Consider the following 22952-nt stretch of genomic DNA (forward strand, 5'->3'; position numbering starts at 1 on the left):
GCTGCCAGCAGCGATGAACTAGCCCGAGCAGAGTGACCTGACAATTATTAGTTTCTTACCAAGATAAAAAAAACTTTAGATGTAGAAGTGTTAGATAATTTATCTTGTTTTAAGAGTTAATTTCTTATTTTTAGCGTTCAACATGCTTATTTCTAGATTTAATAATCTTAATTTAAGAAATCTTGTCAAGTGAAATTATCTGTCCATGCAGCAAGATCATTTCCCTCAGATTTAGTGTTTGTATCTGTTTTTTAGACACACCTTTTTGCAGTGTACAACAGCATCCCAGAGAGGATTTTAAAATTGATGCATTCCTAACTTATGTCATTTTTTATGTTTTTATCTTCATATTTGTAATTGTCTGTTTGGACTGTATGGGGAAATCTATATTTGCAGCTATAGTTGTATTATGAAACACGCCACCCAAAATGGTGGGACAAATGGTGAAAGACTGGCAGACCAAAAGGCGGGCGGACTTGTCAAAAGAAAATGTCACCAAGAGACCACTAGCAGAGAATATCAGCTGTGTAAGCAGGCAGTATGTCAAGAAGTGACTGGAAAAGAGCACCGGAGCTCAATCTTCCCTGAGCACATAAAGGTTAAAAATTACTATCTCTCAACCCTGCTCTCACCTTCAATTACCCAGCACTGCCACATTATGGCCAAACAAAATGACTACCATTAGCCATAATCACCTTACATGCAGCCTAATGCTATGCTGAACTAGACTGGGAAAAATAATTGCCCTTCAGTAATGCTGCGTAAAAACTACTCCCAATACAAGCTGGGCTGTGGATAGAAATGATGAGCTCTTTACACAGGAGGTGACTCTGGACCATCTCCTGCTTCCACTGTGCAGCAGAACAATGGTGACTGGATTGTGTATAATTTAATATAACTTGGGTTTCTTTTATAAAATAGCTACATTGATGCATGTAGAGTAATCACCCAGGGCACGTGGACATTACTTTCATATATGTGTATTATTGAACACAGGAACTATGCATGTCTTAATGAACTGAGCTCTAAATGTTGCTCTATGGAGTTTTGGGCTATTCTGTCCATTTTTGAAGCCTGTATACACCACTTAAACAATGTTTGAATGCCAAATTTGAATATATTTTTTTCAGCACAACCTCACCTATATGACCTAATAATAATAGATTTTTTTATTCTGACTTACTGGATCAACATTTTGAACCAAAAAGAAACAAAGAAAAAACATAAAAGTGATCTTGTGATTGTGTGTGATCCTGTCATCAACTCTGGTTTTTATTCTAGTGGGACTCCATTTTATTTGTGTCTTGTCTGTTTAGCGTAACAATTTTGGGCATTTTGTGTATTTTTTGGTCATTTTGTGTCTTTTGTTGTGTCTTTTTTAGGTATTTTGTGTCTTTTTTTTTTTGTCATTTTGTGTCTTTTACTATTTTTGGTCATTTTGTCTTCTCATTTTGTGTCTTTTTTAGATATTTTATGTCTTTTTTGGTCATTTTGTGTCTTTTTGTGTCTTTTTTTAGCCATTTTGTGTCTTTTTTATTCCTTGAGTCCAACATAAAATGTGATTTTGAATCTTTTTTATTTTCTTTCTTTTACTTTACTAAAGAATTTGAAATGTTGCAAATGTGACCAAAGGTGTCAAATCTAACATATAAGAGGGTTCCATCCAGTTCTATCATTTTATACTAAATATATTTGAGCTTGTCTCCAGTTTTACTTGGTATATCATCCTCAAACTGAAACTGGCCTCATGAAGTTTACAGCCAGGATTATTTGGAGCTTTTGGACACTCGACAGGGTTAAGAAGACCCCGCCCTGGAAACTTAAAACAAAAACCTATGCTGGAGTTTGATGTACTGACAACATGTGCACGGTATTTATTTAGACTAAAAATAAGAACAGGCTGTGCTGGTTATTAATATTTGGACCCACATGGGAACATCGCATTGATGTTTAAGCATCAGATTCTCAAATTGTCAGAAGGGAAGTAAAGAGACAGAGATTGAGGGAAATAAACCTATTTCCTTATTGCTTTAAAGGCCAAACATGATAATCTGCTTTCCCTCAGAATGTCTGCAAACATCCAACTATTTCTTCAGTGAATTACAAAGAAAAAGATGATTCTTTTCAGTGTTGTCACCTGCAAAACTTGTGTCTCAACCAAAGCCGTTGCTTTTTAATCCACTATTAGTCTAATTTGCCTAATCTACGTGGCTATGAAAAGAAACAGGAATGTGCAAGGGAGGATTTTAGCAACAGATCTTCAGTTTTGTTCTTGGGTTCTGAGGTTCCTGAAATGCCTCTGCATGTGTTTTTATCAGGGTATTTTTTGCAAGCATGTGTACCTAATTAACCACAAAAAAAGCTCCTGATCCATGGAAAAACATGGGTGCTAACAGCTGCAAAGGCCCGTCCTTGGTCGGGCACAAAAGGCTGACGCTTGCTTTGTGAACTGACAGAGAACAGTGTTGCGTAACCTTTTAACATACATCAGTGTCTGGGAAATTGATTTTTAGAGGAAAACGTGTTTGCACATGAAATGCACGATACGCTGCGGTGGCTTTCTACTGATCCAGTGGATTTACGTCGCATCAATGTTAACACTGAGCTCAGTGTTTGTGCATACAGATATGTGTGAATGTGTACTTTTGTGCATATTTGTAACGTTCTGATGTGTCCTTGTCTCTTTATGCATATATATATATATATATATATATATATATTATACTATGTTATACTATGCATGTAAATGCTGGCTTCCCTTTGGGTGCTTATATATGCAAGAATTTGTGAGAAAGAGGTTGTGTGAGTGTGTGTGTGTGTGTTCTTGTACTTCCTACATAGTGAGGACCGGAACACGTTTTTAACCAACAGAGTGAGGACATTTTTGCAAAGTGAGGACATTTCAGCCGGTCCTCACTTCTTTAAAGGCTTTTTTTGAGACTTCAGACTTTGTTTTAAGGGTTAAAGGTTACATGATGATGATAATTAACTGAAACTGTATTGTGTGGTTACAAAACTAACTAAAATTATAGTGAAAATGTCCTTCATTTTCGTCTTTGTCAACTTTTTTCATACATAATGAAGATGGATAAGACAAAGGAAATAAAGGCAAAATTTACTGTGACCTCTTTTAATCTCCCACCCAACAAATACCCCATTACAAAAAACTAAAACTAACAAAAACTAAACTAAAACTAGCAAACTCACTCTAAAAACACATTAAAACTAACTGAATTTGAAAACAAAAATTCACAATGAAAATTAAAACTAAAACTAATGAAAAATCCCAAACCATTATAACCTTGCAAGGGAATTTACTATTCCAATGAGGGTCCTCACAAAGATAGAAGTACAAGAATGTGTGTGTGTGTGTGTGTGTGTGTGTGTGTGTGTGTGTGTGTGTGTGTGTGTGTGTTAAATCCCATTTCCATAGCCTAGAAAACACCTGAGCTAAGGAGAAAGCTTTACAGCTGGTTCAAAAAGAAAGCACTCACACACACACTCACACACACACACACACAGAGCTAAACCCCCCTCTGCATTGCATACTGGATTTACCCAAGCTCCTTCTCTCCGTCTTTGATCCCTCAATCTGTATGTCTCTTTCACTGTCGTCTTAATAACTTTCTTCTCTCTCTCTCCAACTCTCTCGTCTCTCTTCAAGCTATTAAGAAACAATCCTCACTGTCACAATTCAGTCTCCTATAGTACCATTATCCATTTTCCAAAGCCTGAAAGGTATTGAAATGTGTCTAAATGGCGGATTCGTACTTTGAAAAGGAAATGTTTTCTGTCCATTTATTTGAGGTAGCAGAATTCTATCATTTCATAAAGTCAGTAACATAATGAACTCAATTGAAGTGGAAATGTCAAGGTGTAGAAACTAATGAAACTAAATATCTGTGATCACAGCAAGAATGATTTTGACAGTATTTTTCGTTTTTTCTCTCCCCCCTAAAAAACCTCAATAAGAGAGCCATCTGCTCTCTTCTTTTTTTTTTTACCTTTTTTTATTTATTCCTTAAATGTCTGAGCGTTTCTTAAATCAGCTAAGAGCGGTCTGTTTAATTAGACAGCTGGGCTATTGTCGTGCTTGACTGAAAATATTAAAGCGGGAAGAAAGAAAAAAGAAGTAGAAAAATGTCCTCACAATGAACTACAAAAATATGAAAAGGGGAATTAATAGAATCAGAACATCTCTGATTCAGCACCATCACCCTGGTGTCGTTTTATATTCGAGCAGTGAGCTTCAGGGGATAAAAAACATCCTAAATGTATCAGCAGAACATCTCAACTCGGATTAAACTAGCAAGCAGACAAACAAACACATATCGTTCAGAATACGCTGTAAAGGAATTTAGAGCAAATAGTCTCTCTCTTTCTTTCTTTCTTTCTTTCTTTCTTTCTTTCTTTCTTTCTTTCTTTCTTTCTTTCTTTCTTTCTTCTCTTTCTTTCTTTCTTTCTTTCTTTCTTTCTTTCTTTCTTTCTTTCTTTCTTTCTTTCTGTCTGTCTGTCTGTCTGTCTGTCTGTCTGTCTGTCTGTCTGTCTTTCTTTCTTTCTTGCTTTCTTGCTTTCTTGCTTTCTTTCTAGGGTTAGGCTCTTTCTTTCTTTCTTTCTTTCTTTCTTTCTATCTATCTAGGGTTAGGCTCTTTCTTTCTTTCTTTCTTTCTTTCTTTCTTTCTAGGGTTAGGCTCTTTCTTTCTTTCTTTCATTCTTTCTTTCTTTCTTTCTTTCTTTCTTTCTTTCTTTCTTTCTTTCTTTCTTTCTTTCTTTCTTTCTTTCTTTCTTTCTTTCTTTCTTTCTAGGGTTAGGCTCTTTCTTTCTTTCTTTCTTTCTTTCTTTCTTTCTTTCTTTCTTTCGTTTTTTCTTTCATTCTTTCTTTCTAGGGTTAGGCTCTTTCTGTCTTTCTTTCTTTCCTTCCTCCTTTTGCCTCTCCTCATGTTTTAAACTCTTAACTTATTTACTGATGCTGCAACTCCTTCCTTTTCTCTCCATCTTTTATGGATCTTTCATACATACATCTTTCATGTATGTATGTATCAGTTCATCTGTTTCTCCGTCTGCTCATCCCTGAATCCTTCCATTGCTGATCTGTTCATTTCCTCACATCTGTTGGTATGTCCATACACTCTTCTATCTACTTTTTTCTCACGTAACTGATTCAATTAACACTCCTTCCATCAACCATCCATCCATCCATCCATCCATCTCTCCCCTCTCTTCCTTCCACCAGCACAACCACCATCCCCCTTTGAAACCTCGCTGCAGCTCTCCTTTCATCCTTTCATCCCTCCATCCCTCCATCTATCCATCTGCAGATAAAGCTCTGGATTCTGTTTACACATGCTGCTGAGCATTGCACTTATTTTATTGATTGGAGCAGTAAATTAGTGGATGGAGGACCTGCAAATTGACCACAAAGCATGTTGCCATCATCATCATCATCATCATCATCATCATCATCATCATCATCATCATCATCTTTATCACGATCACCATCCAAGGCCAACAGGAAAGAGATGATGAAATGGAATACCAATGTAGATAAAAGTAGAATAAACAGGGATGAAGGGATGAAACATAACTGGTGGAAGAGTAAAAACTGGAAGGTGGAGAAAGAAAGAAAGAAAGAAAGAAAGAAAGAAAGAAAGAAAGAGCATAACCCTAGAAAGAAAGAAAGAAAGAAAGAAAGAGCATAACCCTAGAAAGAAAGAAAGAAAGAGCATAACCCTAGAAAAAGAAAGAAAGAAAGAAAGAAAGAAAGAGCATAACCCTAGAAAGAAAGAAAGAAAGAAAGAAAGAAAGAGCATAACCCTAGAAAGAAAGAAAGAAAGAAAGAAAGAAAGAGCATAACCCTAGAAAGAAAGAAAGAAAGAAAGAGCATAACCCTAGAAAGAAAGAAAGAAAGAAAGAAAGAAAGAAAGATAGAAAGAAAGAGCCTAACCCCAGAAAGAAAGAAAGAAAGAAAGAAAGACAGAAAGAAAGAAAAAAAGAAAGAAAGAAAGAAAGAAAGAAAGAGCCTAACTTTAACCCTAGAAAGAAAGACTCTAATTTACGACCCTTTCAGACCATTCGCGCTAGAAGTGTCCACTTCCAAAAAAACGTGATAAAAACTTAGAGATTTATATTTTTTTTCTTCTTTTTTCTGCATAAACCTCTTAAACAACTTCCGCCCTGCTGGAAAAAAAAAATGTTGCCAATAATCATGTCATTTGCAGCATCACTGCCAAAATGATTGCCAAAACAAAAGTGAAAAATGACAAATATGGCTGAAAATGTCACGAGTGGACCCAGAGGGTTAAAAGATGGATAAAAGCAGAGAAAAGGTGTCAGTTAAACACGTTAAGAGTTAAAAAGAAATGAGGAGAGGCAAAAGACTGAAGGATGGACAGACAGAAAGGAACGGCTGAATTAAGTGAAATGAAACGAAGAGTTTATAGAAGAACAGAAGAGGGAAGTGTGAGTGAATGGAAGAAAGGATACTGAATGGAAGAAAGGAGGGATGACTGGGTGGAGTGATGAAAAATACTCTTCTGTTTCTTAAACTTTTACTGCTGTGTCTGTAAGTTTTATCATCCCACATTTCTTCTCTTTTTTTTAACAGTCTATTTTCTGTATTTGTTGTGGGAAGCAGATTTTTCTTCACAGTAATGATAAAAGTTTTGTTTTACATCTTGTCTTTCTGTCTAATTGTGGAGAGAACAGATGGTTCGCCAAAACGCTAACGTCATTCTGCGAAGATGTATGACAGCAAATTCGTGCCGTTGCACAAATCGCTCAAGCGTTGTTTTGCATTCTGCTTCATCATGCCTTGGTGTGCAGCAGCACACTGAGACCTGTGTAGCCAGTTGTGCACATTACAGTAAATTAGCTTGAATATGTGAGGCTGCAACATTGTTGGAAACAATGGAGGATGTTCTGTTTTGTTGTTTTTTTTTCCGAGGGCAGAAAGGATGCAGAGTAGAGGATGTCTGTCTAATTTATCTTGTTGCCTGTTTCTCTGTGTCTCTGGCTAATTAACACATCGACTCAGCAGGTAAAACAGTGATTCAGCTGGTTAACTACAGAGATTCAGGAGGAGAAACATGTTGTTCTATGAGAGGAGAGGAGAGGAAACAAGGAGAGGAGAGGAGGAGAGGAGAGGAGAGGAGAGGAGAGGAGAGGAGAGGAGAGGAGAGGAAACAGGGAGAGGAGAGGAGAAAAGGAGAGGAAACAAGGAGAGGAGAAGAGAGGAAACAATGAGAGGAGAGGAAACAAGGAGAGGAGAGGAGAGGAGAGGAGAGGAAAGGAAACAAGCAGAGGAGAGGAGAAGAAAGGAAAGGAGAGGAAACAAGAAGACGAGAGGAGAGGAAACAAGGAAAGGAGAGGAGAGGAGACAAGGAGAGGAGAAGAAAGGAAAGGAAAGGAAACAAGAAGATGAGAGGAGAGGAAACAAGGAAAGGAGAGGAGAGGAAACAAGGGGAGGAGAGGAGAGGAGGTGAGGTGAGGTGAGGAGACAAGGAGAGGAGAGGAGAGGAAAGGAAACAAGCAGAGGAGAGGCGAGGAAACAAGGAGAGGAGAGGAGGGGAAACAAGGGAAGGAGAGGAGAGGAAATGAGGAGAGGAGAGGAGAGGAAAAAAGGAGAGAAGAGGAGAGGAAAGAAAAAGAGGAGAGGAGAGGAGAGGAGAGGAAACAATGAGAGGAGAGGAAACAAGGAAAGGAGACAAGGAGAGGAGAGGAAACGAGGAGAGAAGAGGAGAGGAAACAAGAAGAGGAGAGGAGAGGAAAAACGTGTGATAAAGTGCGAGGAAAGGAAGAGTGAACCGTATGTATGGAAGAGACGTGGAAGTGAAGTAAAAAGCAAGAAAAACTAAAACAAATGGAAAGGAAAATATTCTACTGAACATAAAGTCCTAAAAGCTGCATTAATAATATAAGTAATAATATAGAATAGTAGGGATTAAAAGTCAAAAGTAATGACATAAAAGGCAATAATTTATCAAAATAACATGGAGGAAGATGTAGTTGGACATGCAGAGGAAGGATGTGACGGCAGGCATGATGACAGAAAGAAAGGGCAGAACACAGGAAGGAAGACGAGAGGAGTGAAAGGAGGAGGAGGAGGAGGAAGAGGAGGAGTGAGGAAGATGATGAGCTGGCAGCTGCCTGAGAACTATTATCACATTAAACAGAAACACTCCCGTAAAAGGAGACCGGCGGACAAATGTCACCACAGCACTTCTACCTCCAGAGTGTGTGTGAGACTGTGTGAAACGGTTTACTTTTACACACACACACACACACCTACACACACACACACACACACACACACACACTTTGGCAGGGGCCACAGCCAATCTGCTTGGCAAAGAACTGGTCAATCTGGCTAACAGAAGGGGATAGAGGGAGGAAAAGTGTAGAGGAAAAGACAGGAAGTAGGTCCTGGAAAATGGGTTTGACATTTTATTTTGGGTAACACTTTACAATAACCAACTGAGTAATGTTGATAGATGGTTTATAAACGTTATATGTTCTAAACCAATTTCTTAACCCTTTATTAGGCAAAGAACTTTGGTAACTTCAGGTAATATTTCGAGAAAAAAGTTGCACATTTACTAGATTAAAGTGGCGAAAAACGTCGTCAATTTACGAGAAAAAAGTGGGAAAAAAGCAACTTTTTTCTCCCAGACACGTAAACACACAGCTAAGAGCTTTATCTGACGGAGAATCACTAACTGCAGCTATTAGCATGTGAAGAAGCAAAACCACAGAGACACCATTAAAAAAATGAAATAGTTTTTACTCACCTATAGAAGTTGTGGCTGGAACTGGCTCTTTAGACACTGCACACAAAATCACAAACAAGGTTCAGTCAGAAACAGTGATGACTGCAACTAACCAACCAGCCATAATGACACATATGAGCATTTTTTAAAAAAAGTACAGACGTCCTTAACCCATTTAAGCATTACCACATTTCTACCATTAAAACCTGTTGGGGCGCTGTTGCGTTATTCTTCCATTAAGGCCGGGAAAGCAGATACGTCATTTTGTAGTATTTGTAGTTTTTTCCCCCTATTTTCGGTCTCTTGGCCAATGAAATGCATCAGAATACATGTGGGAGTGTCGCAATGCATCATGGGACTTTTCCAGAACTTTGAAATCATCACCAAAAAAAAAGAGACAAAATGACTAAAAAAAGAGACAAAATGACCAAAAAAAGACACAAAATGACCCAAAAAAGACACAAAATGACTAAAAAAAGACACAAAATGAACAAAAAAAAAAAGACTCAAAAAGACACACAATGACAAAAGAAGACAAAATGGCTAAAAAAAGACACAAAATGACCAAAAAAAGACACCCAAAAAGACACAAAATTACTAAAAAAAACACAAAATGACCAAAAAACACTCAAAAAGAAACAAAATGACAAAAAAAGACACAAAATGACTAAAAAAAGACACAAAATGACAAAAAAGACACAAAAAGACTAAAAAAAGACACAAAACGACTAAAAAAAGACACAAAATGACTAAAAAAGACACAAAAAGACACACAATGACAAAAAAGACACAAAATTACAAAAAACGACACAAAATTACTAAAAAAAGACACAAAATGACAAAAAAGACACAAAATGACTAAAAAAAGACACAAAACAACAAAAAGACACAAAATGACTAAAAAAAGACACAAAATGACTAAAAAAAGACAGAACAAGACACAAAATGACTAAAAAAAGACACAAAAAGCACAAAATTACTAAAAATGACACATTGACATAGGCCATCTTGAAAAACATATCAAGTATTTGATTGTCCCTATGTTGATCAGTAAAAACGTTGTAATATCAATGTTTCTGCAGGGTTGAGAAACACAAGAGGTGAAGAAGAGGTGTGTTAGTGTGAGATGTGTAAGGACCATAAACATTTTCCACAAGTGATAACAAGCTAAATAACTGTGAAGAACCATTGTAGTGCATTAAGGAGCTGCAGTAGAAATGATCCAGCATCCACTAGCTGAGAGCCAGAAGTCATGTGATCAAAGTGAACAGCAGCCTGCAACAAAAACTGGTTCTCCGGTTCACCGTCGTGTCATTCTCAGAGATTTGTTTGTCCAGTTGCAGTTACAGCTGCAGGCAACTCTGCAGCCATTGAATCAGTGCCTGAAGCATCTTCAAAGATTATGTGTGTGTGTGTGTGTGTGTGGGATTGTGTGTGTTTAAGTGTGTACCTGAGTAGTAGGAATTCAGCAGGGATTTGCTCTGCAGTGTCTTGCTTCCCTGCACAGAAAAAGAGCAGGGAGAGGGGGAGGCTGGGGAGACGAAGGTGAGCGAGAGGACGAAGAAACAAGGAGAAGAAAAGGAGAGAAAATAACCAAAGAAAACAGAAGGAATGGAGGAAAAGGTGGTGTAAGACAGGAAAAGGTGGATGTGAAATGAGGCCAGTAGAGACAGATCAGGTGAAGGACGAGAGGGGAAAGAAGAGAAGAAGAAAAGGTTAGCGACCTCGGCTAAAAAAACAACAATCAATCAACTTTACTGGTCATTTTGTGTCTTCTGTGGGTTTTTTTTGGTCATTCTGTTGTCTCATTTTGTGTCTTTTTTTAGTCTTTTCGTGTCTTTTTTTAAGTCATTTTGTGTCTTTTTTTAGTCTTTTCGTGTCTTTGTAAGTCATTTGTGTCTTTTTTTGGTCACTTTGTGTCTTTTTTTTGGTCATTGTGTGTCTTTTTTTAGTAATTTGTGTATTTTTTCTGTCTTTTCGTGTCTTTGTAAGTCATTTGTGTCTTTTTTGGTCATTTTGTGTCTGTTGTTGTGTCTTTTTTTTAGACATTTTGTGTCTGTTTTTTAATCATTTGTGTCTTTTTTAGACATTTTGTGTCTTTTTTGGTCATTTGTGTCTTTTTTGGTCATTTTGTGTCTTTTTTTAGTCATTTGTGTTTTTTTTTGTCTTTGTAAGTCTTTTGTGTCTTTTTTGTGTCTTTTTTAGTCATCTGTGTCTTTTTATAGTCTTTTCATGTCTTTGTAAGTCATTTGTGTCTTTTTTGGTCATTTTATGTCTTTTGTGGGGTTTTTTATGGTCATTCTGTCGTCTCAATTAAAAAAAAACCCAACAACAATCAATCATCACAGGACACAATTAACAAAGAAAACATACGCAAGAGAAGATCGATACTCCAAATTCAAAAGCATGAGGGACAATCCAATAACTCTAATGGCACCATCAATGCTACCAATATTGAATTCTGAAATACAAAAGTGGTTCCGTCTCAATGAGCGAGCTTGTTAAAATGACATGTTGGTCAATAGATACAATGATTCTGCAGCGTGTATAATGAACGATGGTTGGAGCTATAAATGGACGGAGCCAATGGAGAGGAACAAAAGTGGAGAACAGGGTGGAAAATGTTGTATTTTAGCATTTTCCATTGGACATGTTCTAATCAATCATCACACTCACAGATACCAGGACGTCAATAGCATGAAAAGGAGAGTTACTGCACATGTGTTTGTGCCAGAGTTTGAGCTAGTTACTTAGCACCAAGGTTATAAGCTTGTCACCCTGCAGGAGGTGGTGGAGGACAGGATGCTAAAGAGCAGCTTCAGCAACAGACTCATTCAACCACACTGCAAAAAAAGCCAACTTGTTTTTTTTGGGCCTAAAACAGTGATTTAAGTTGGTAAAACTTGGAAATATAAATTATTGACATTTAGGCCCCGTTTACACGAGGTGGCTCGCGGGTAAAAACGACAAAATATTTTATCGGAAGTGCCTTTCGTTGAGACGGTGACGGCGTTTTGGGGGCTTAAAGACGCAAAAATCTGAAACCACCTTCCAAAGTGGAAAAGTTAAATACGCTCTGCCGTATCGTGTCGTCTACACTGACAAGACGCAAAACTCTGATCTGATCTGCTCACGTCACGTATGTGTTTACGTCACATACATGCTCCAGTACAGGAAATAAACAAACGTGGGATTATTTCCATGGTGGGACCTTCAAGCTGCTCTGGCAGCTCTGACAGCTCTGACAGAGAAGGATCTGTAATTACCTCTATCACATTTTGGATGCAGCAATTTGTCGGAGGCGAGCCAGACGGCTGTGAACGAGACCTGGGAGATCTAGTGATGGTGGAGAACTTTGTGGAAGGAGTAGCTGATGAAAATGTGTGGCGTGAAAACTTCTGCATGCCCAAAGATGCTCTTATCGCTTTAAGTGATGCCGCCTGGAATGTATACAATCGAATTTCAAACACTTTTGCGTCACCGTATGCAGCAGATTTCCTCCCGGAAATGCTCGTCTAAACGAGGAATAAAAAGTGAAGACGCAACGCCACTTTTGCGTCTTCTGTTCAGACCGTCCTCGTGTGAACGGGGCCTCAGGGCAATAATGTAAGTTAGCACAACAAAGGAAGCCAGTTGTCTGCTCAAAAACAAGTTTGTAAGTTGTTGTTACTTATATCTTAAAGTTGGGGTTCACAACAAGGGACAATAGTTCTGCTAACTCTTATTTCTTTGTTGTGAAATTTGGTCATTAGCGAAAGCTAGCGGCTAACTGATGCTAGCAGCTAACTGATGCTAGCGGCTAACTGCTGCTAGCAGCTAACTGATGCTAGCAGCTAACTGATGCTAGCGGCGCTGCTTGTTACAGCTACAAGAGTAGCCATTAGCGTATCAATGCTAACTCAAAATTGTGGTCGCAACATTAGCTGACATTTCATAGCGGCGTTACAATCGTGCCAATTCAGCACATTGCAGAAGTTAGCAGAAGTAAGGATTAAAAGTTATTACAATCTTTTACAGTGTAGCTGCGGTTATTTCGTTAGTTTTCGTTAACTATAATAACTTTGGTTAGCACCTCTTTAAAACTCTCCTCAGCCTCACCTCACTTTAAAAAAATGTTGTTGTTTTTTTTTTATGATGACCACTGGACTCCTCAGAGTGAAAAAGCAATGTGTGGACTCAACAGACAGACAGACGGGGGACATATTAAAGGACAAACCAACATAAAGTGTGTACGTGAGGTGATCGGCCATCATGAACCTCCAACAACAGGTTCAGTGCTCCTTGGCATCAATTTTTCCAAGTCTCTTTTCAGAATCTCTCCTTCACAACATGCTGTTTTTATGAGAGTGGAGTCAGAGCTGTGTCAACGGGTCTCGGTTATTTTTTGAAGAGGACAGAAATGTTTCAGCGGAGAATAGAGTCAAAGAATGAGAATAACTTTTCAGTGACCTGTTTTTCTTCTCAGTGCACAAAGAAACCTAAACAACGGACAGATTCCAATCTGTTACTTCAATGTTTTCACCATATTTAGGTGATTTATCTGTCACTCTGTAAGTCTGCTTGCAAACATTTACCTACGACAGACCGAACCAGAAACAGGGGTTTGTGTCTTTTTTGTCATTTTGTGTCTTTTGTGGGGTTTTTTTTGGTCATTCTGTCGTCTCAATTTGTGTCTTTTTTGGTCATTTTATGTGTCATTTTTTAGTCTTTTCGTGTCTTTGTAAGTCATTTGTGTCTTTTTGTCATTTTGTGTCTTTTTTGGTCATTTTGTGTCTTTTTTTTGTCATTTTTTTGTCTTTTTTGGTCATTTTGTGTCTTTTTTGGTCATTTTGTGTCTGTTGTTGTGTCTATTTTAGTTATTTTTGTGTCTTTTTTGGTCATTTTGTGTCTTTTTTTAGTCATTTTCTGTCATTTTTTAGTTATTTTGTGTCTTTTTTAGTCATTTTGTGTCTTTTTTTAGTTATTTTGTGCCTTTTTTTAGTCCTTTTGTGTCTTTGTAAGTCATTTGTGTCTTTTTGTGTGTCTTTTTTGGTGATTTTGTGTCTGTTGTTGTGTCTTTTTTAGTTATTTTCTGTCTTTTTTTGGTCATTTTGTGTCTTTTTTTGGTCATTTTGATACTGCCTCCAGCAGCCCCCAGGTAACTTGAGTTTGAGACCCCTGGTTTAAACACTGACCTCTTGTAGCCATGGGAAAAAAATACTCAAAAAACAAATAAATGTGCAGCCGCGGTCAATTTCTTTAACTGACTGATGACTGAGTGAGATAACAGTCTGAGTTGTATGATGGGAAAACAATGCAGTTCAACTGTTTTGTTCTACTGAGCTGCATTCCCTCTCAGTGCTTGATTGAATTGCTGCCGCCAGTTTAAAAACAGCAAATGTAGGAATAAAGTAAAGTTAGAACAGAGCTGGACGATATATCACTGCATATAAATGGGATCCACCATCAGGTCCTGCATTCTTAAACAGTGACTGATGGCTACTACGTCCATGCAGATACACTATATCTCTCTCACACACACACACACACACACACACACACCATCACTAACACACAGACTGCTAGGGGTTATAAATAAATGATATGTAGGAGAGAGACACCGGCACAAACACACACACACACACACACACACACACACACAGATAAAACCTTGGGGGATTGCTGGGAGACTGACTGTGACATATTATATGCTAGCTAAGCCTGTTCAATAATCCACACTAGATATCACAGCTAGCCTACACACATTTATCTATAGGACCTGCAGCTAGTCGCCATCTGTGTGTGTGTGTGTGTGTGTGTGTGTGCGTGTGTGTGTGCATGCTCACATAACTTATTGTCATTTATCTACAAGCTTCGAACAGCAAATTAGTAACCATGCATGTTATCAGATCGAGTATTTTTGCACATTTATCCATTAAGGTTTTGTATATTTTCAGAGAAATCTCTCCCGTTCTTCTCTTTTAAAAACTCACTTTTATCGATTGGCCTTCTCCTAATTTCCTTTTATCTATTATTTATGCCAATTATTTGTTTCTTATGAGGATTAAAAAACTTTTTGTGTCTTGTGTGTTTTTTTTATTATCTATTTTTGGTGATTTTACGTCTTTTGTGTCTTTTTTTTGGGTCATTTTTTGTCTTTTTATGTCCTTTTTGTGATTTTACGACTTTTGTGTCTTTTTGGTGTCTTTTTTGGTCATTTTGTGTCTCTTTTTTTTGGGTAATTTTTGTGATTTTACAACTTTTGTGTCTTTTTTGGTATTTTTGTGTCTTTTTGTGTCTTTTTTTGGTCATTTCATGTCTTTTTACATCTTCTTTTGGTCGCAAAATTACCAAAAAAGACAAAAAATTTACAAAAGAGATAAAATTAATGCTGCCAGCAGCGATGAACTGGCCCGAGCAGAGTGACCAGATGATTATTTGTTTCTTACCAAGATAAAAAAAACTTTACATTTAGAAGTGTTAGATAATTTATCTTGTTTTAAGAGTTAAATTCTTATTTTTTTCCCCTCAGATTTAGTGTTTTTATCTTGTTTTTAGACACACCTTTTTTGCAGTGTACTAGGTATGCATGTGGGTTTTCTTGTACAGCAACTGTAAAATAAATAAATAAAAGCGAATGCATGTGTGAGCACAGCCGACAAGTAATACAGGGACTGTAAAATAATTAGTATGACGAGTATATGGAGTTGGTTTGAGACACATTCGAGCTTGAAAAGTTGTAAATGCATTAGCCTCTCCAAGCTGACGTTAGTCCCAAGAGGGCTGCAGAAGGATCCACTTAGAGTGATAATGGCAGCGGAGATGACACTCAAATTAGCTGTTTTTCACATTAAAGCTATAGGAAGAAAGTGGCTTGAGAGTATTTTGTATATATGTGTAAGGGAGCAGGATGAATGAGTGCTTTTGTCAAATAGTCCATCTATGTTACGGAGCTATATCCAGCTTGGATTTCTTTAGTGCAAATTATTTCTACTGACATTTTTAGCAGACTGATTCAGACACATTACCACCAAGCATCCAACATGTCCATCATTTGTTTCTGATGTAGGAAAAGCCAGCTGATATATTCAGTTTTGTGATATGGACATACTGTCCTATAAAGCCGAACTGCAGTAACTACATTTTTGGTCAAAATTTAGTTATAACTAAAAAAAGAAGTCCTTGATGTCTGTTTTATCTTGTGACAAAGTTTTAGATTTCAATTTTTTTGCTTTATTCTTTTAAGAGAAATAATTATATAAAAATGACCAAAAAAAGACACAAAAATACAAAGAAAGACACAAAATGACAGAAAAAAGACACAAAATTATTTTTAAAAAGACACAGAATTATTTAAAAAGACACAAAATTATTTAAAAAACACAAAATTATTTAAAAAAGACACAAAATGACCAAAAAAGACACAAAATGACCAAAAAAAGAAACAAAATTACTTAAAAAAGCCCCACAAAATTATTTTTAAAAAGACACCAAATTATTTAAAAAGACACAAAATTATTTAGAAAGACACAAAATTATTTAGAAAGCCAAAAAATTATTTAAAAAGACACAAAATTATTTAGAAAGACACAAAATTATTTAAAAAGACACAAAATTATTTAGAAAGACAAAATGATTTAAAAACACACAAAATTATTTTAAAAAAGAGAAAAAATTACCAAAAAAAGTAATTAAAGGGACCTTCCACAAGTGCCATTCATATAAAACTCACATTAAACTTTCATATCAAGGTGGGGGCCACAAAATATCATCACCAGGGCCACAATTGGCCCGCGGGCCGCGAGTTGGAGACCCCTGTTGTAAAGTGTTACCAAAAAAACTTTATTTTCTCCGGATGAACACGACTATAAAACAACCTGGGAGGTTCCTCACTAATAAAATGAGCCAGTATAAAGGCTGACACAGACCTCATCCCGTCTTTATTATTTCCTCTTGTGTCTTAAAAATGAATGTGATAATAATTTCCTGATGTGAAAATGATCCATATAGCGGCCCGCCTGCCTAATTCTTATTAATATTCTGTTTGCTCCACTGTTTTCTGGTACAATCGGCCAATTTCCCTCCAGCGGATAATTTAAGTTTTATCTTCTTCTCCTCTCTCCTTTGTCCTCCTAATTCCTCCAAACACAACATATTTTCTCCTCTTCCGTGATAAAATCCCTCTCGTCTCATGCGCACCGGCACTGTATGCTAATGCGCCTCAAGAAGAAGCTCAACTTTAATACAGTGAGGAGTGTACCTGCATACCAAAAGAAATCTGCTTTGACAGCAATGTCCTGCCAAGATAACTGGTGACTGGGTGAGAATGCAATAACACAAAAAGGTTATTTGCCCTCCGAGGGTCCATCTGCACCAGTATTATTGGGTCCCCTACCCTGTGTCAGCGTTTTTTCTCTGTCTCATTAGGACTGAGCCTGGATATGTGACTGTGTATATATATATATATATATGTATGTATGTGTAAGTGAATATGTGTGTGCATATGTTCTTGTACGTCTTACATTGTGGGGACCAGGACACGAATTTAACCAACAGTGTGAGGACATTTTTGCAAAGTGTTTTCAGCAAAGGTAAAAATCACCACGACCAGGTGTAACATGATTTTACTTTTACTTTTTGTGATTTTTTGTGTGTTTTTTTGTTTTTCGTGTGTTTTTTTGTAATTTTTTGTGTTTTTAATCCGTGTTTTTTAATGATTTTTGTGTGTGTTTTAGTGTGTTTCTTGTGTGTTTTATGGGTTTTTTGTAACTATGAACAAAAACTTACTTTTACTGAGATTTTGTGTTTACTGTTATTTTGTGTGATTTGGGGGTATTTTTGGTGTGTTTTTTAGTATTTTTTTGTGCGTTTCTTGTATGTTTTTATGTGTATTTTTAATATGTTTTTATGGGGTTTTTGTCACTAAAAAACAAAAACTTACTTTTACTTAGATTTTGTGTTTACTGTTATTTAAACAAAGGAATTCACTATTACAAGAGAGGGCCCTCACAAAGATAGAAGTACAAGAATGTGTGTGTGTGTGTCTGTGTGTGCGCGCGCGACTTATTTTCTGTGGACTAAAATTGTACATGTATTGCATTGTACATATTATTTTATAAGTTTTATGTTTCACTGTGTTTTAGTTGTCTTATTTCTTTCTTTTTATCTTATGTAAAGCACTTTGTGATTTTATCTGTGAAAAGTGCTCAACAAACTCAAAAACAAAACTTAAAATATTTAATTTAATTGTCCAACTTAAAATTTTATCGAAGTTTGTTGCCTTGAAATTTTGAGTTCACCCAACTTTTCTGTTTTTGCAGTGTAATTGCCATAAATCCTAAACAAAAAGCTGTATAAATGACACACTAAACAAGACCTAATGGTATTTTTTTGTCACAGTCTGTTAATACAGTATACGTGCACTGATACAATATAACAGACTCGGCTTATGGGCAAGCACATTTTCTTTACTTGTCTCCAAAGCTGACTTAAAGAGGCTGGAAGTCTGGCAACTTTTGGGAGTCCCAACTTATTTCCACTTACGCTCCTAATCAAGGTAAAGAAAACTGATTTGAATTCCAAAACTATATTTGGCCCCAAGCAAGGTCCAGTCAACTCTGCCTGGGAGGGAAAAAATAATCCATGACTTATGAAATAACCATTACGTTATCATATATTCAGTTCCCAATAGACAGTAGCCTCATTTCTCTCCAAAAAACTCTCCAAACCTTTATTCATGGATTCTACCAAAGTGCAGTTTGGTCTGGTTAAAAGAAAACAAACATCAATGTTTTAAAGACAACAAATTACTGAAACAACCAACATCTTGTCCAATTTGGTGCTCCAACTCTTTTTCAGCAAAGGTAAAAAAAACACCACTACCAAGTGTAACATGATTTTACTTTTACTTGGATTTTGTGTTTACTGTTATTTTGTGTGATATGGGGGTATTTTTTGTGTGGTTTTTTTTTGTTTTTCATTTTTTTTTTTTGTAATTTTTTGTGTTTTTTCCATGTTTTTTTATGTGTTTTTTATTGATTTTTTTAGTGTGTTTCTTGTGTGTTTTTTTGTAACTATGAACGAAAACTTACTTTTACTGAGATTTTGTGTTTACTGTTATTTTGTGTTATTTGGAGGTATTTTTTGTGTTTTTTTTTTTTTTTTTAGTGTGTTTTTTGTGTGTTTTTATGGGTTTTTTTATGGGGTTTTTTGTAACTAAAAAACAAAAGCTTACTTTTACTTAGATTTTGTGTTTACTGTTATTTTGTGTGATTTGGGGGTATTTTTGTGTGTTTCTTGTGTGTTTTTATTTTTTGTAAATAAAAAAAACAAAAAACAAATTGTGCTTTTTGTGTATATTTATTTTGTGGGGTTTTTGTTCTAACTTTTGGTTTTATTAAAAGGCCAGAAAAACCTGAGGGTCTTCAAGGGTTCATAGGATAAAAGTAAATAAGATTTGATCATTTGATCATTTTAACATCTATTCTTGGTCACTTTGTGTCTTTTTTGGTCATTTTTACATCTATTCTTGGTCACTTTGTGTCTAGTCGTTTTTGCATCTATTTTTGGTCATTTTGTGTCTTTTTAAAAAAATCATTTTTACATCTATTTTTGGTCAATTTGTGTCTTTTTTGGTCATTTTGCGTCTATTTTTGGTCACTTTGTGTCTTTTCTGGTCATTTTAGCATCTATTTTTGGTCATTTTGTGCCTTTTTTGGTCATTTTTACATCTATTTTTGGTCAATTTGTGTCCTATTTAGTAATTTCCACATCTATTTTTGGTCATTTTGTGTCTTTTTCAATAATTTTAACATCTATTTTTGGTCATTTTGTGTCTCTTTTATAATCAGCTAGACATCTCTTTTTGGTTTTAGTTCTTACTTTTGGTTTATTAAAAGGCCAGAAAAACCTGAGGGTCCTCCAGTGTTCATAGGATAAAAGTAAATCAGATAAACAGGCTGGACTAAGACAATTAAGAGATTTATAAACCAGTAAAATAATCTCAAAATCAAAAAAATAACAGCATTCATAAGCATGCATGTCAGTCTTATGCATGCCCCTTCAGATAAAGTGTGACCAACTACTTCTTCATATATCCAAGGTCCAGATGGAAGTGTGTTTTCACTGCAAAAACATTATTGTATGTCAGAATCGCAGCGTGGACAGTTATAGGAAGAGAAGCAGGCAATTACTGGCGACATTAGCTCGCTACTTAGTCCCTTTCCTGCTCCCCTCAACGGCCAAGCACTCCCAAAAGGCCAGCCTGACATTTTCAAGAGAAAAATGCCCTTCTGAGGGGCCCTGTCTAATTATCCTGGACACACACACACACACACACACACATACACACATTCTTGTACTTCTATCTTTGTGAGGACCCTCATTCGAACAGTGAATTCCCTTGCAAGGTTATAATAGTTTTGGGATTTTTCGTTAGTTTTAGGTTTAATTTCGTTGTGATTTCTAGTTCAAATTCAGTTAGTTTTAATTCGTTTTTAGAGTGAGTTTGCTAATTTTTGTTTAGTATTTTTTTTTTAAATGTTTTAGTTTAGTTTTTTGTACTGGGGTATTTGTTGGGTGGGGGATTAACTCTATGGAGTCTTGGACTATTTTGTCCATTTTGGAATCCTTTTCATGTCTTTTTTTGTCTTTTTTTGTCATTTTGTGTCTTTTTTTAGTTTTTTGTGTCTTTTTTGGTCATTTTGTGTCTGTTGTTTTATCTTTTTTGGTCATTATGTGTCTGTTGTTGTGTCTTTTTTTAGTTATTTTGTCTCTTTTTTTGTCATTTTGTGTCTTTTTTGGTCATTTTATATCTGTTGTGTCTTTTTTTTTGTGGTAATTTTGTCTCTTTTTTGTCATTTTGTGTCTTCTGTGTCTTTTTTTGATGTCATGAAGAAGTCGTGCTCCGGCGCCTTCGTGGACTCCAGAGGGTTAAAAGAGGTCACAGTAAATTTTGCCTTTATTTCCTTTGCCTTATCCTTCTTCATTATGGATGAAAAAAAGTTGACAAAGACGAAAACGAAGGACATTTTCACTATAATTTTAGTTAGTTTTGTAACAACACAATACAGTTTCAGTTAATTGTCATTATCATGTAACCTTTAACCCTTAAAACAAAGTCTGAAATCTCAAAAAAGCCTTTAAAGAAGTGAGGACTGGCCGAAATGTCCTCACTTTGCAAAAATGTCCTCACTCTGTTGGTTAAAAACATGTCCTGGTCCTCACTATGTAGGAAGCACAAGAACACACACACACACACACACACACACACACACACACACACACACACAGTTTCATAAAGAGAATATGCACCCACACAGCCACGCAAATGTGGGCAGGCTGACTTTCATAAGATTGCATTTAAAGTCACACAGACGCATTTTATATGTGAAATACTCAATGCAATATGCATACATGTACGTGTGTGTGTGTGTGTGTGTGTGTGTGTGTGTGTGTGGCAGCACAAAGCAGAACAAGTTTAGCGAACAGGGAAAGTGATTAGAGCAGCAGTGAGTAAGATGGGGACTAGTGAAGCAGCACAACATACTGCTGATATTAGTGAAAGAGGAACAGATGGAGAGTTTTATTATAAAATGAGATGTCCACTATTTGAATAAATGAATGTGACAAAATGATTAATGGCACACAGATATAGTATATGTGCATTTCCTATTAGGAGACAAGGGCAAAAGAAACTTTACTATGTGATACAAAAGTTCAATTAGAGCTACATTTATTAACTCCAACGTCACTGTATTTTAATTTGGCTCTATATTGAAAGATTGAATTAGAGTCTCCATTGGACCTTGATGGTGCTGGACGCTGTAGATTTAGGAGTCAGGCCAGAGCCACAGGACATTTAGACTTAGAAATGAGATCACGGACATCAGCACATTCGTTGGTTTTAAATCTAAAATAAAATCACGGCTTAAATCCACTCAATCATGCACCTACCAACTATAAACTCAAAGATTAGCTCACTATTTTGCAATGTCTTCAGTGTTGTATTTTAACATTGTTTTGCGTTGGGTCTTAATACTATGACTTTACTCTCCTGTGTTCTATTGTGTTTTAAGAGTGTGAAACTTTGTTGTTGCTGTTTGAAAGGCTTGTTTGTTTGTGTTAGTTTATTTGTTCCTGCCCAGGGACTACAGATGAAACTAGAAAATTTCCTCTTGGGAAATTCTGAAAGGGCCACATTAACTGCCACCAACTGCCGAATGTCCCGGAACAGTGACAGCAGAGGTGGACAGACTGGAATATCTGGCCTCGAACAGAAAGCATTTTTGGCAAAACCATAATACCTATCATTGATCCGACTTCACTTTGAGCGTCCTGAGTTCTTCCTGAACGTCTACATATGTTTGTTTTTAAGAAATATGAAAAAATAGCTTTGTTAGAGCGATCTAAATAAACTGTTACATCTCCCTTTTTCAGAAATCTTCCTGCGTTTTTAATATGGGAGGCAATGAGGCTGTTGGTGCGTGTTGGTGGATCATCTGTGCATCCTACGCCCAAACTATAACTCTGACAGCTTTACCAGAGGATTGTGAGTGAGAAGACTAATTTTCCTACGTTTCTATCTATAAATTATATCTGTAGAGTGGAATTTGCGGCCTGGAGCGCAGTTTTAAAATTCATTTCTTTCTCTCCCTCTACACTCTGGCGATGATGTCACACACTGTGACACGAACATTCCGTGCAATACACACCCATTATAATCTCAGAATTTCTCCAAAAATGATCATGGTCATTGAACAGGGATTGATAAAAAACTATATGACCTATCGAAACGTGGATTAATACACCGATACACAAGACTTGTGTCTACTGTTTAAAGTTTAAATGGAGTCTCTAGGTGAAATTATGCCGGAGAAGTAGACGTTTAAAAATCTCCAATTATTGTTCTTTTTCGCTCATTTTTTTTTGGCCGTCCAATTCATTTCAATGCAAAATTTTGGGGCAGTTTTTCGCGACTTATGCCATGCACTGTTCCTGTTAAATAAACAAACAAATAAATGAATAAATAAACTTACTGAATCCGTTGAGGTCCTGGTTGGAGGTGGAGAAGGGGTCGTCTTTGTGCAGTGTGCTGACTTTAGTGGTGCTCTTGTCGGCCGTGGTGACCGGACCCATCTCCCTCTGCTGGGTGGAGCTGCTGGCCGTCTCCTTCTGCTTCTTCGCCAACTTCCTATAAACACACACACA

At 36.6% G+C, this 22952-nt stretch overlaps 1 protein-coding gene across 1 annotated transcript in view; it reads right to left on the minus strand.

The window, feature by feature from the left end:
• Positions 1-22952, minus strand: part of ptprt (protein tyrosine phosphatase receptor type T) — a 555356-nt gene that overhangs the window by 113413 nt on the left and 418991 nt on the right. The window contains exons 18-20 of the mRNA XM_059329753.1: positions 22781-22935; positions 10216-10296; positions 8787-8822 (exon numbers count right to left, since the gene is read on the minus strand). Of these exons, the coding sequence (XP_059185736.1) occupies positions 8787-8822; positions 10216-10296; positions 22781-22935 (272 nt within the window). The remainder of the gene's footprint in view (positions 1-8786; positions 8823-10215; positions 10297-22780; positions 22936-22952) is intronic.

The sequence above is a fragment of the Centropristis striata genome, chromosome 3, assembly GCF_030273125.1.
Source record: "Centropristis striata isolate RG_2023a ecotype Rhode Island chromosome 3, C.striata_1.0, whole genome shotgun sequence".
Lineage (NCBI taxonomy): Eukaryota > Metazoa > Chordata > Actinopteri > Perciformes > Serranidae > Centropristis > Centropristis striata.